Genomic DNA, 15027 nt, shown 5'->3' with positions numbered 1-15027 from the left:
CTGCCAGGTCGTAACAGGTGCGAATGCATGAGGTGATCCAGTAGGAGATCCGCTGTGTGAAAACCTGTCGTCCCCTCATGCGCTCGGCCGAAGCAATAAAGAGCTGGGGGGACTTCCTAAATGGCCTGGTTCTGTCCAGATAAAAGGCCAGCGCTCTGCGCACGTCTAACATGTTCAGGCGGCGTTCCTCATTGGAGGAATGGGGCTTAGGACAGAGGATCGGGAGGAAAATATCCTGGTCCATACGAAAAGCCAAGACTACCTTCGGCAAAAAGGCAGGGTGAGGGTGGAGCTGAACCTTGTCCTTATGGAAGACCGTATACGGCGGTTCAGAGGTCAGGGCCCTGAGCTCCGAGACCCGACGGGCTGAGGTGATAGCCACTAAGAACGCCACCTTCCACGACAAGTGGGACCACGAACACGTGGCTAATGGCTCAAAGGGAGGCCCTGTGAGGCGGGAGAGCACTAGGTTCAGGTCCCAGAGCGGAACCGGGGGTCTGGCGTAAGGGAATGCCCGATCTAACCCTTTCAGAAACCGGGACGTCATGTGATGCGAAAACACAGACAGGCCCTGCACCGGGGGATGGAAAGCCAAAATGGCCGCCAGGTGCACCATGATGGAGGAGGGCGTCAGCCCTTGGGTCCTAAGGGACAGGAGGTAATCAAGGACCAGCTGGATAGACGCAGAAGAGGGAGAGAAACCTCTATCCCTCGCCCACATAGAGAACCGATACCACTTGGCCAGGTAGGTTCGACGCGTGGAGGGTTTCCTGCTTTCCAGCAGGACCCATCTCACATCCTCAGAACACCTGCCTTCCTCCTCATTCAACCATGGAGCAGCCACGCTGTCAGGTGGAGCTGGGCTAGGTTGGGATGGAGGAGACGACCTTCCTCCTGGGAGAGGAGGTCCGGACGGAGCGGCGGTCTGCGAGGGGGGGCCGCTGAGAGTTGCAGTAGGGTCCCGTACCAATGCTGACGGGCCCAATCCAGGGCTATGAGGATAACCCTTGCCCCGTCTGACTTCACCTTCTATAGGACCCTGCCTATTAGGGGGAAGGGCGGGAAGGTGTACAACAGGGGCCCCGACCACGGGAACAGAAACGTGTCCGAGATCTCACCCTCGCCCTCTCCCGCCCTGGAGCAGAATCAGGGACACAGTCAATTCTGGGCGGTGGCAAACAGGTCTACCTGGGGAGTACCCCACTGTAGGAAGATCCACCTGGCCACCTCCTTGTGCAGGGACCACTCGTGATGTTGGGAGAACACCCTGCTCAGATGGTCCGCGAGCGTGTTGCTCTTGCCGGGCAGGTAAAATGCACGCAGGTGTATGTTGTGGGCTATACAGAACTCCCATAGGAGTTGGGCTTCCTGGCATTAGGCCCAGGAACGCGTGCCCCCCTGCTTGTTGATGTAATACATGGCGGTCGTGATGTCTGTGAGGACTCTGACCACTTTCCTCTGTATGTGCTGGCAAAATGCCACGCACACCAGGCGTATGGCCCTGAGCTCCCTGACGTTTATGTGCAGGGTTAGTTCCTCTGGTAACCACATACCCTGGGTCCTGAAGTCCCCCACGTGGGCTCCCCAGCCCAGGTCTGAGGCATCCGACACTAGATCTAGTGAGGGAGGGGGCTCTCGGAAGGGGATACCCCGGAGCATGTTGCTCGGGAGGGACCAACATTGGAGGTCTGCCACCACCATTGGCGGCACCGTGACGACTTTGTCCAGGCCGTCCCTGCCCTGGGAATACCGGGAGGCCAGCCAAAGCTGAAGTGGCCTCATTCGGAGTCTGGCATGTCGCACCACGTGGGTACATGCTGCCATGTGGCCTAGGATTTGAAGGCACACCCGTGCCATGGTTACCGGAAAGGCTGTGACCGAAGCGATGAGAGCTTTGAGCGTCTCGAATCTGTCCCGTGGGAGGGAGGCCACGGCCACCCGGGAATCTAACAGTGCTCCTATGAAGCTTATGCGCTGAACCGGGATCAACGTGGATTTCTCCTCGTTTACCAGTAGGCCTAGAGCTGCGCAGGTGTCCAGCAGGAAGTTTATCTGCTGCTGCACCAGAGACCGAGACCGGCCCTTGAGCAGCCAGTCGTCGAGGTAGAGGAAGATCTGCAGCCCTTTCCTCCTGAGGTGGGCCACCACCACCGTCATGCACTTTGTAAATACCCGGGGGGCAGTAGAGAGGCCAAAGGGGAGGACCGTAAACTGGAAGTGGTCGCGACCTACCAGGAAACGGAGGAAGCGCCTGTGACCCTCAAAAATGTGGATGTGAAAGTACACATCCTGGAGGTCCAGTGCCGTAAACCAATCCCCCTGGTATAGGGAAGGAATAATAGAGGCCAGGGACACCATGCGGAATTTGCAACGAACCAGGAACTGATTGAGATTCCACAGGTCGAGGATGGGCCGAAGCCCGCCCTTCGCCTTCGGGATGAGGAGATACCTGGAGTAAAATCCCTTGCCCTGGTATTCCCGAGGTACCCTTTCCACAGCTCCCTGGGAGAGGAGGCGCTCTGCCTCCTGTCGGAGGAGGAGAGCATGGTCCGGGTCCCCGGCCGGCTCCCGGGATGGTTGGGAGGGGTTGAAAGGAACTGCAACTTGTACCTTTGGGAGATGGTGCTGAGGACCCATTGGTCCGACGTTATACGGGACCATTGCAGTCGGAAGGCCGATAAACGGTTGATAAAAGGCAACTTTATTAACTGGGGGGGATACACTGGCAACAGGCCCAGTGACCCCCCTCAACGAGTCAAAAACGCCGTTTCCCTGGCCTCTTGCCCTTCGAAGGCCCGGGTCTTGGGGCCGAACGGGATTGGCGTTGGGACCGACGCCTTTGTTCCTCTGCTGCTTAGGCGGGGGTTCGTATCTGCCCCGAGCAGGAGGAGCAGAGGTTTGAGGCCTGGGCTTGTCCTTAGAGGGCGGGACATATAGGCCTAGCGTCTGCAGGGTGGTGCGGGAGTCCTTCATCCCGTGCAGATGGGTATCTCTCTGGTCCGCAAATAATGCTTTGCCATCGAATGGCAGGTCCTGCATTATAGACTGGGACTCCACGGACAGCCCGGAGAGCGAGAGCTACGACGCCCGTCGCATGGAGACTGCGGAAGCCATCGAACGAGCGGCTGTGTCTGCTGCATCCGAAGCCGCCTGGATAGCTGCTTTGGCCGCGGCCGCACCCTCGTCGATCAAAGCCCAGAACTCCTTCCCGTCCTTATCTTGAAGAAGGGGCTCAAACTTGGGGAGGGATCCCCAGAGATTAAACTCATACCGGCTCAGCAGTGCCTGGTGATTGGCCACTCTGAGCTGGAAACTCGCAGACGAATAAACCTTTTTTCCAAAGGTGTCAAGTCTCCGAGTGTCCTTGTCCTTTGGTGTGTGCGCGGGCTGGCCATTCCGCTCACGGTGGTGGACCGACTCTACCACCAAAGAGTTCGGAGCTGGGTGGGTGTATAGGTATTTGTGACCCCTTGTGGGGACGAAATACTTCCTTTCGGCCTTCTTGGAAATGGGCCCAAGAGAGGCCGGGGTCTACCAGAGGTGATGTTGGCTACCCCCTGATGGAATGGGAGGGCCACATGCCCCGGTACCGAGGAGGCAAGGACATTAAACAATGTGTCGGAGGGCTCCTCCATCTCCTCGGCCCGGAGCTCGAGGTTTGCTGCCACCTCCTAAGCAGCTCCTGGTGCGCCTTGAAGTCCTCTTGAGAAGAGGGAGGCAGTACCGCAACTGAATTGCCCGGCGTCGTGAAAGTAGATGGTGCGGTCCCTTCAGCCACTGACGGCATCGTAGGCTCGACGTCCAGGTCCTGTCCCGGAGTCGGTGCCGGGGGTTCGGCGCCCGCAGCCTGATCCCGGTGCCGGGGAGGCGACGCAGGGTGGCCCTGAGAGGCTCCCGCCACGGAGCGAGGTCCCGGCTGAGCAGGTGACTGAGGCCACAGTGCCAACTGGCACCATTGTCCTTGCCAGGGAACGGCCTGGAACTGAAACACCTGGGGTGCAGGCAGAGCTGGTTGCTCCTCTGGTGCGGTGCAGCCCGGGGAGAAACAGCTGCGCGCTGACGCCGAAGTCCTGGAGGAGCGCACGGTGCCGTAGGAACGACTGGAGCGATCTCTATCGTGACGGCTCCTGCCCCGAGACTTCGACCTGGAAGAAGTCGATAGGTAAATGTCCGAGGAGCTGTCTCTGGACTCCCTGCAGCGCCTGTGGCCACGGCGCCCCAGTGCCGGGGACTCTCGGGACGCACTCCGAGCATGGCCTCTGTGATGGCGGGCGCTTGAGTACAAGCGCCAGTGCTGACGGCGTCGAGACCTGTTCCTCTCGGACTGGCTGGAGGAGGAACAGCGTCGCCTCTTGTCACCTCCTCTACGGCGCCCGAGACCGGAGGAGTGGAATCCGCTCACCAAAGAGCTGGCGTGCGGACTTGACGTGCGTCGTGGGGCTCTGCTCGGCACCTTGACCCGGGAAGGTACCTCGGCCTCCGATACCTCCTGGGAAGGCTGATGGGCACCCAAAGGCGGCTTCCCACGGGACCGGGGGCCCGACTGAGGTGGCGCTCCCAGCACCAGAAGGGCTAGGATATCAAGCGCAGCCTGAGCTGCCTCTGGCATTGAAGGCATGCGCACTTCAGGCGAGGCTCGCGCGGACGGGACAAGACTACTCCGCTCAGCGCGAGTCGGAGGTCTCTGTCCCGTGGGCTGCCCAACTCGGGTCTGGCCTCACCCCTCTCCTTCTCTCGGCGCCGCTGAGTCTTCCCTTGCTTCTTACTGGGAGAGCGGTGCTGAGTAGATGACGGTGCCTGGCTGTGCACTGAAGACGCGGTGCCGGGTCGACGCGCCGGTGCCGGGGCCAATGCCGACTCCATTAGCAAAGCGCGGAGTCGGATCTCACGCTCACGCTTCGTCCGGGGCATGAAGGAGCGGCAAATCTTACAACGCTCACTAATGTGAGCCTCGCCCAGACAGTGAAGACACAGTGTGTGGATCACTTCTGGGCATAGAGTTGTGACAAGAGTCGCACGACTTGAAGCCTGGGCCACGGGGCATGCCCTGACCCAGGCACTAACGAAAGAAAGTTCAGCAAAGAGAAGTTCAGTGAAACTGGATACCACTAAGGCTATAAACGCTGCAGCCAAGGCTGGAGCAAGTTCCGACTACCTTCACTGGCGGCAAGAAGGAACTGAGGGTGGGGGGAGCACGCAGCCCCCTTTATGGCGCGATATATTGGCGCCACTCCAGGGGTCGCAGTGGTGCTCCCCCACTACGGGTACTGCTAAGGGAAAAACTTCCGGCACCGGTGCACGTGGCGAGCACGCACACCTATAGTGGAATACACATGAGCAATCACTCGAAGAAGAACATCTTTCACCACGAGACTCCATGTCTCCGTCCGCACAGCAGGCAGGAACTTGATCTAGGGGTAATGCTCAAGAAAATCCATTTCAAGGGGTTACTGAACTACAAAAGTGAAGGGCAAAAACACCCCAAATATTCTCTCTCTCTCTCTTTCACTTCAGACGACAAAGAAACCAGCCCTTAAGACTTTGAGAGCAGATCCTGACTTGAGAATTTGGTAAGCTATGTTGCTGGGAACATGTGGTAAGAATTTTACCTTGAACCAAGTCTAGTTTGTTAAGTTTCAGTTACTAGGAAGTGTTTTATCTTTATTTCTCTTGTAACCATTTCTGACTTCAATGTCTTATACCTGTACTCACTTAAAAATCTGTATCTTTGCAGTTAAATAAACTTGTTTTATTCTTTAATCAAAACTAATTCAGTGTTGTGTTTAAATTGTTTGGTAACTCCAATTAAAGCAGCAAACCTTTACCCTGATCCCTTACAGGCAATGGACCTCCAATATCTGTCCAGGAAAAAACTGGGCAGTGCAGAATACATGTTTTGGGGGAAAATCCAGGACTTGGAGCACATTGGGATCATCCTGCAGGTAGTGATCAAGGCTGCAGGAAGCCAGAGTGTGGCTGGTGTGCAGCTGACAGGCTGCTGGGGTCAGAATTGCTGGACCAGGGCTGTAGCTATACATAGACAAACTGTTTGTGAGAGGCCCATGTTGGAAGCTACAGCCACAAAGAATTGTGAGGAACCCAAGGTTGCAGGGCAGGTGGTGTCACAACCCCTTCAGTATATTCCACTTTCATCCCCGTCTGCCATATTTTCTCAGAAATGCCTTTCATGTGAAAAAGCACTATGAGAGGAAACCATATCCTTTTTAGCTAAAGAGCGTTACAGAAAGAGTGCTAGTCAAGTTTTAAATGTAAGGTCTGTAATTCTTGATATTTTATTATGGAGAGAAATTCCTAATGATTCAGAGGCCTTGTAAATCTATTCATAATTTTGTATACCATCATGTTATGGTCAGGCAAGTCATGACCAGATTAACTGAATACACTACAAGGAGTACTGCTCCCTCAGCTGAATGTGTCAGTAATATCTCTTCCTAAAATAAGACAGCCTGTCACTTAAGTCAGCCTATTTACCTAGGTACAGATCTGACCCCTATTACTGTAGTATCTGAATGTTCCATATACTTCAGTTCACATTTTCGCAAGCAGATCACCCGATACTGGAACAACATGCGGTGATCCTTATTTGCTTAAGCACTCCTCAGCCATCATCTTGGCTAGTGCTAGTCTATTATGACTGTTATGTGCAGGAGACAATTCAAGATATCCACATCTTGTGGACGAGAACAGAGTCATTTACAGCTGGAAAAGCAATCCCTTATAGTAAAGGGCCCAGTCAAGTTTTTCACATGCTACGAACTAAAATGAAAATAGGTGAGTAACAGCTAATAGTTTTTACAAAACATTCAAACCGCACCATGAAGAGTGCTTTCCAAGTAGAGTATTTAAGAATTTATCTAAGAAAATCTTTGTTTTTTTTATAGGATGCAATTTGACCAAGTATTATCTTAAATGACGGCATGCAGAATGAGAAAACCTGGCACATACCTTTTGTTTGTTGTAGTGCTTAAACATTCTTATACAGTGCTCAATGATGAACAAAAGATAAATGCCGGCAACAGCTACGAGCCCTTTCAATACTGCATCATATTTTTCCAGAAAGCTTTCATTTCCTGTTCCATGCCCATGGGAATGTCCATGAGAATGCCTGTGTTCGTGAATATGACCGTGGTCCTCGTGGTGACTGTGGTTATGGCCTCCTTGCGACTATTAGGAAAGAGAAAAAAAAAGCCACAATGTGAATTTGCAATTTCAGTAAACTGGAGTGACTTCAGGTCCATATGACGTGTGATGTGCTGCTAAAAAAAAAAAATACTACCAAAAACCCATTCAAAAAAATGAAGTCTCTTTCCTTCAGAAAAGGTCCACCAAATATACACCTCTACCCTGATATAACGCTGTCCTCGGGAGCCAAAAAATCTTACCGCGTTATAGGTGAAACCACGTTATATCAAACTTGCTTTGATCCCCCGGAGTGCGCAGCCCCGCTACTCCGGACCACTGCTTTACCGCATTATATCGGAATTCGTGTTATACCGGGTCGTGTTATATCGGGGTAGAGGTGTAGTAACTATTTCACTGAAAGACCTGCCTTCAATGGCTATCAATAGAAACATTCCCCCAGAGAGGTTTCAGGCAGTTAGAAGGACAGACTTCAGCTCCTTTGTACCACTCAGGTGTGAAGCAAACTAATTGTAAATGAGAATCTGACTCTGATCATTAACTAAGCTAAAAATAACCAGTTAACATACAAAAGTCGATTATCCTTACAGTTCCTGCATCGTTAGCAGCAATAACAATCCAACAACTTTAGCGCTAACTCAAAACACACTTCCAAACTCTTATCAACACATGCATCCCTAGAACATGTATATCATGGATTATGCCAAGTAAACAATAAGTGAACTTTATAGTCTAGGCCAAAAGAATTATGCCCAAAGAAGTTCATAGAATATATTCCCTCCGTTTTCTCCCTTCAAATAAATGTCAATATCCTGCAACTCATTAAAACCCCATCTTCCTTGGATTTATGAGCAATTTCCTGGTAATACTTAGGTTTTCTACAGTATATAAACCCAAACAAAATAAGGATTGGGCACAGTTTATAACAAAAAAGATCCAAAACCAGGTTTACATCCTTGTTACTAAAAGTACACACAAAAAATATTCAGTTGGAAACTGGTAGCTTGTGACCCACCCTCATGAGTTTTCAAACCAGAATCCTCCTGAATTACCTTTTCAAAATTTCTGAAAACAGAAGTTTCAAGAGGAAACACAAAAATAGGAGCTACAACATTTACCATGTGTATTGAAAAATTCAGCATACTCTTGATACTTCAGTAGTTTTAACACTCCCATGTTTTTTAAGAAAACACACAGAGGTCAAATTAATTTAAAGAAATGCTGCTTTAAAATTTCCTTTACAGTCCCAATCTACAGCACAATCAATGAGCATAACAAATAATCAGTGTTGATGTTGAATAGTCCTCTGGGAATTTTAAAACCTGTGTGTGGGAGTGCAATGGTACTTACATGTGGCAACAGATGGAGTAGTGCATCTCCACTCAGTGTTCCAACAGCCAGAGCAACCAGGAAGGTTAGAAGGAATTTGAAGCACCCTTGGTTAATGATGGGTATCAAGATCACGCCTAACAAGGAGAGCAGGCTAATGACAGTGATAGAAATGATACCACAAAGCCAGGCTGTAGGAGGGGAAAAATTAATACAGAATGGTTTATCAACAGAACATGAAGAAAACTCCTATAAGTGATGAATGACATTCTATTAACTGATAAGAAGGTGACCTGTCAACCTAAATTGTGCCTTTATAAACGTCCAAAATGCTTAAAAATGTAAGATGTAAGCCCACACAGAAACATTATAGTTAAGCATCTATCACTATTTCTCATTACAAACTCTTCAGGGCTTTTATAATTTGTCTATTAAAGCCTTTTAAACAATGTTTGCACTTGTCTGAGGAAGTTTTAGAGCCAAATTCTATTCTCACCCCAAGCACTGCAGATTATATTGGTGCAAGAAATCAGGATTTAGCCCCTGATTTGTTTAGCAAGCAGCTAATACTTTATGTGGGCTAAAGATTTTTTGCATTTACAAAAGTAATGAGAATTTGATAATCTATTTGTACTGCAATATTTTAACATGGAAAGAAATAAAATCTTGTATTTATTCCCTTTATCTTTAGTTACACAGGTAAACAGTGTTCAAAGGTTTATTTCCACAATAAAACATGCTAGAGGGCATTAAAGAAGCCAATTAACTAGGAGAGCCACTAGACTTCAGTTATTCTTCCTAATGCAGAGTTGCAAAAGCTTGGTTCTGTAGTCCATTAATTAAACATATAAAAACACAAGGGAACAGAAAGATAGCCTCATTTCTTTTAGCTTACTATGTTTTATGGACATTTCCTACCTGCCATTAATTTTAACAAGGTTTTTATCCAAGACTTGTGTGGAATAGAGAGACTTCTCCTTTGCCAGGTGAGGGTTGCTCCTTATCTGACACGCTATTTTGATATATACATTTTCAGCTATAAAAAAGAAACAAGGCCCAGCCTTTGATGGAGGAAATTTAAAAGTTAACTATAATCCCACCCCCCAAATTTAAAGCTGTTTGCCAGCAATAAAGATGGCAGGAAAGCTTCAAGATGTACATAAAAAAATAAAAAGAAAAAAGAAAGAAAGAAAACAGGGTCATTAAATTGCTGAAATGGAAATTTTCTTTTAAGGGAATTATACCCTTTGGCTCCCTAACCCCTCTCCTCACCAATAGGTCAACAAAGGTCTATCCCCCAGAATAACTGATACATTTTTGTTCCAATTTGTTCAAATTGAGAGGAATCCCAGCTCCTCCTGAATTCATCTTTTAACTAAAAGCCGACTACACTTGATTAAATTTTAGGGAGGGAATGAAGATGGAAAAACAGGACTAGGAGTATGGGGAGAGAAGGAAATGTTCTGCACAATTTTCAGACCTGCACTGACAGCAGATGGTGCTGATGCAGTGTCTCCTGCACCAGAGCTAGTGGTGGGGGGGAGAGAGAGAAGATATGATGATTCAAATCCATTGAGGTCCTCCCTTAGCCCTTCAGGCCTGGGAAAAGAAAGGGCCCAGACCTCACCCTCTCTTGTCTAGCAGCCACAGGAGGCAGGTTTCATCATTCCTTTCACTGCTGATGGATATAGCCCAGAGGTGACGTGGGGGTGGGGTGGGGGAGAGGGATCACATCACCTTCCCCCCCCCCCCCCCCCATTGCTTGGTTACATGGCATGGCCAGGCCCCCTCCTCAGCCAGGAGAGGCAGAGGAACTGCTAGGAGGGCCACAGAGGGGCCATTGCTTTCCAGGAGGGGAGGGGCTGCCAGGGAGGCATGACTTGAGCTGTTTCAGAGTCATGCCTTCCCCCCTCAGCAAGCACGGGTCATCTATGATCCAGCCCTTCATTAGAATAAATAACAGGAGTACTTGTGGCACCTTAGAGACTAACAAATTTATTAGAGCATAAGCTTTCGTGGGCTACAACCCACAGCCATTCTTCTAACATTTAAATAATCTTGACGTTTTTTACTTTTGCTTTGATAACAAGTTAATAGCTGCTATCCTAGAACCGCTTTTTCTGTATTCCAGACTGCATGCTCACATTCCTTACATTGTGCAAATAAAAATCTTAATTGTAATAGATGTTACACCCTCACACACTCCCTTACCTCAGTTAAAAGAACATTATTAAGGCTGAAAAAGTCAAGCACTCAGCAGTAAGGAAATCCCAGAATTAAAGTTGCCTGTGCAACCTTAATTTGGCCCCCTTTTACGTACACGATAATTTTTCACTGGGTAAACTAGTAGTATTAACTGAAAGACAGGAATTACAAAGTTGCAGCAAGAAGGAAACTGGATCTTCTTTGGAGTTAAATAACCAATTAATAAGAGCAAAAGAAAGGGCTGAAAAGCATCAGTTCGGTTCTCTCTAGGACATACTCCTAGTGCTAGTCTCACTCTAGCCACACTGAATGAGACAACAGAAGAGAAACAGAAAGCTTCACATCATTATCTAATCAAGTTGCCCTGCCTCAAGCCCAAACAGTTTTACAAACAACAAAGGAGTTTGTTTTCAGACAACCCCAAACCAGCAATTCACAGACCATTACATTCAACTGGCAAATGTTTTATTTGTACTCAAGATATCAGATGCCATAAGAAGTGCTAAATGTCTGCAATGAACTTCACTTATTTTCCAAATTAGGTCACTCAAAATGGTAAAGGTCTTCAAGCTTAGTTATTCATCAGCTCCCTTTCTTATTGTTGAAATAGAAAATACTTTCTTTCAAAAAGAAGCGCTCATCTATGGAAGCTTTGTAATTAGCCTGGCTCAAAGCATGTAGAAGATGACAGTTTTCTACACTGTTTCAACATTTTAATTGGTAGAAAATGCTTAGCGGCCTTTTCACAAACCCTCTTGATAATTAAGCTAGGGTCAACTCTGACTAAAATGAGCCTTCCTTGTGAAACAAACAAGCTGCTACCATACCCACCGTATAGCACATTTGGTTTACAGCAATCTTTGAACAAAGTTAATGAGGTAGTAGCTGTGTCACTATGGGAGATTTATATAGAACAAGTTAACCTTTCTTAATGATGCTGCAGTCATTAAAAATAATGACTAGAAGGGCACCCTTCCCAACAATTATTAACATCTATCAGGACATAATTAATACAAGCTTGATTTTTTTTTACCATGCTAATAAGCACCTGCAAACAACTAACCAATATTCACTACTAGTAACTGTGACAAAGTGGGAATAATCTGTAACATTTTTATGAATCCTAAATGTGCCTCGGTTTCCCTGTGCATTGCTACCATGTGGGTGCAAAAGTGTTAACACTGCCCCTGGAACAGCACAGAAGACAGTAGGTGTGTTGGTGTCTGGGCGGAATGAATAGAGTCAGTAAAGAAATGGCTCAAACCAACCCAAATCAACAGAGTCCAGCATGACAAAGGGAAGCCCCAAGGACTGAACAATGAACACCTAAAAAGAGGAAACCCCAGCAGGCGGGACATGCGAACTGAGCTAGAGAACAAGGCATCAGGTGACTGGAAGAAGGGTAGTCCTTTTGGAGGACTCAGTGACACAGACTGGTGATGACAAAGGGAGACACAGGGAGAGAGCCAGGAATGGAGTCCATTACAGGTTGGCTGGGTCACCACGGCACTGGCTTGGCCAGGATGGACTATAGCTTAACTTTTGCCTCTCTGTGCCAACCTAAGGACTTTCAGATTCTGTGGCCAGGTGACTAATAAAATGGCTACCGTGTTCTGGGCGGCTGACAGTACTTCTAAGTAAAATTAAGCCTCATTCTCAAATGTTAGGATTTAATTCTGACATTTGAGGCTTCTATCGCAAGATCATGAGTGAGGCTTAATTTTACACAGAAATTGCAACTCGTGTTCAATTTGCAAGATCTGGCATGTCTGTAGCCCAGACCCTGTGACTGACAACATCTTTATTTTCAAAACAAAGGCAATTTCCCCCAATTTTTTTTTAGGTGATAATTATGCCTACTAGAGATACTACAGTTCCATTAGACTATATGGGTAATGGCCACAGTAAACCCTAATTAAAAAGACAATCCTTGTTAGGACATCAAAACAACAGATTACAACTTTAAAGTATTTAAGTTTTAAAACCATTAGAAAAAGGCTACTTAGCTTAACTTCAAAAACAAGGGAAGAAAAGCCTATACTGTTTTTTTCTCAAGGTAAAATGAAGAAGAATTTAAAAAAAAAAATGCCTTTGAGGAATCTCATTGGGGAATTCTCTAACATGTATTACAAAAACAGCAGCAGTGAAATGAAATGAAAAACATTTTATTTTGATACTATGAAATGATATTAAATCACAGAAGCATAAACTGTAACCAAAAACCATCAATTAAATTCTCTTAGCTTGCTACACCAAAATTGTTGATTTTGCGAAATAAGATCAATACTAGAACTGAAGTGGAAGGAGAGGTTACTTTTCTTGTACAGTACCTGGAGTTCTTTGAGATGTGTTCCCCTATGCGTGCACCACATCAGGGTGTGCATACGCCTGTACGCTACTGATCAGAGATTTTCCCATCAGCAGTGTCCACCAGACCGCACATGTGCCCTAGACACCCTCATGCCCAGATATGAGGGTATATTGGGAAGGGGGGGAGGGGAAGAGCTTTATCATGGCAGCAAGTGAACACAGCTGCACTCCAGCCACATTTCCTCTCAACTGCTACTTCCCCTAAGTCTGAGAGTGTATTTATCTCAATTTTAATTTACAAAACAAGATCAGTTGACAAGTTTCAACCATTCTTTTACTGTGAAAGCTACCTTAAGTCAAATGAATTAATATTCAAATAAAATAAAACACTAATTAAAACAAAACAAAACATTGGATTCCCTATGTACGGATTTATCTTTTTTCTGAGTTTGTATAGCACTTAGCACAATGGGGTCCTGGTCCATGACCGGGGCTTGTAGGCACTACAATAATACAAATCAAATAAATAACAGAGTCAAAACATTCTCTAAGAGCATATGGATACTATCTTACCTGATGCACCTATTTTATCTTTATTTGTAGCTGCTTCACTTTTATCTTTCTTCAAGTCTTCAACCAGCAAATTATCATAATGCTCAATACAAAGTCTTCTGTCAATCTGATACAGCAATGCAGGGCACAGGTACGTAAACAAGTCAGGAGATATTGGAGAGTTGGTTCCAAGACCATAGTACCGCAGTAGTTGAGTGACATTTAAACACTGAAAGCAATTTATGCAACAAATTAAACATGTTGTAGTGATTTCACTAAAGAATATGCAGCTGTAGAAAATTAAAGAGTTTGTTTGCTGCTTAGAAATTCATTCTGAAGGTTTGCACAGAAAAGGGAGAAATGTTGACCAATAACATGTCACCTTTGAAACACAGGTGTATACTAAACCAAGAGGAAAAAAATAAAAAAGAGGCTGTGAAACTATACATAATATACAGCCTCCAATGTTCAGTAGTACTTAATGTCTCTGAAAATAAATGTGATTTTTCAATTACCTGGGAAGATCAATGAAAAGCAGCAGTACAAACAATGCCTGCCATGGGGAAGAGAGCATAACCCTGAAATAAGAATCCCATCATTTCTCAACTCCCTGCTGCACGTTTGATGTTTTCACTTTAAATGTAATCCTAAAATTGATTATGTAGTCCATACTGCATTTTTCTGTTTAGTACTTTAAATCAATAAAACACACAGTCCTTTTTTTGAGAGTTAAAGGAGAAAGATTAACATCGAGGATTAATGGGAATGAAGAGATAATGGCCTTTGGAGAAAGGTAAAGAAGCAAAAATGAAAATGGGAAGGAGTATGAAGAGACAATTATACAGTATATAGTATAGAAGCTAGACTTTATTTAGTGATACATCTACTTCACTTCATCCTCATAGTTTAGGACCATAAAGATTGAAATTGGGGACATGTTGAGGAGAGATTGAAAAGCATCTATGTCAAAAAGGTTTTTGAAAATCATTAAAGATGTAAGAGATTTAGGAAGAGATGTAAAATGATATTTATGAAATCTGTATAAGAAAAAATAATTCTTAATATATGAAATGCAACATACTTAGCATGAAGATTTAGGATATTTGAAGCAACTCATAAATGTGGAGACAGAGGAGATAGAGTAAAGACAAAACAGGGGATGGAAAATCATGCAGTTGAGCTAAAACTGTAATAGTAAGCTTCTTAGTGCTTTTATACTGTTATACACAATCTAAGTAACAGTCATACCCATTTATTAGTACTAGTTTTGTCTGTGAGTACTACTCTTCTTATGGTGTCACAATAATTGTATGCATACCAGTTCTGGTTTATACTCACCTCTTCATGTTGATGTTCATCCTCACTGTGATCCTTGTGACTATGCGTTGAAAAGATGTTTCTTACACTAATCTGTTTCTGAGGAGCTTCACGCTTGCTGGTATGGCGATCCTCGTTACCAGGAGTAGGATC

General features: G+C 46.1%; 1 protein-coding gene across 1 annotated transcript in view; it reads right to left on the bottom strand.

The window, feature by feature from the left end:
• The window catches only part of SLC39A10 (solute carrier family 39 member 10), a 62794-nt gene that overhangs the window by 28096 nt on the left and 19671 nt on the right, over positions 1–15027 (bottom strand). The window contains exons 3-6 of the mRNA XM_029910592.1: positions 14896–15014; positions 13579–13786; positions 8512–8681; positions 6967–7185 (exon numbers count right to left, since the gene is read on the bottom strand). Of these exons, the coding sequence (XP_029766452.1) occupies positions 6967–7185; positions 8512–8681; positions 13579–13786; positions 14896–15014 (716 nt within the window). The remainder of the gene's footprint in view (positions 1–6966; positions 7186–8511; positions 8682–13578; positions 13787–14895; positions 15015–15027) is intronic.

Source organism: Terrapene carolina, unplaced genomic scaffold, assembly GCF_002925995.2.
Source record: "Terrapene carolina triunguis isolate 2854851 unplaced genomic scaffold, T_m_triunguis-2.0 Scaffold62, whole genome shotgun sequence".
In the NCBI taxonomy this organism is placed as follows: Eukaryota; Metazoa; Chordata; order Testudines; family Emydidae; genus Terrapene; species Terrapene triunguis.
The sequence above is the reverse complement of the archived record's forward strand: the minus strand, read 5'-3'. Positions and strand labels throughout refer to the sequence as shown.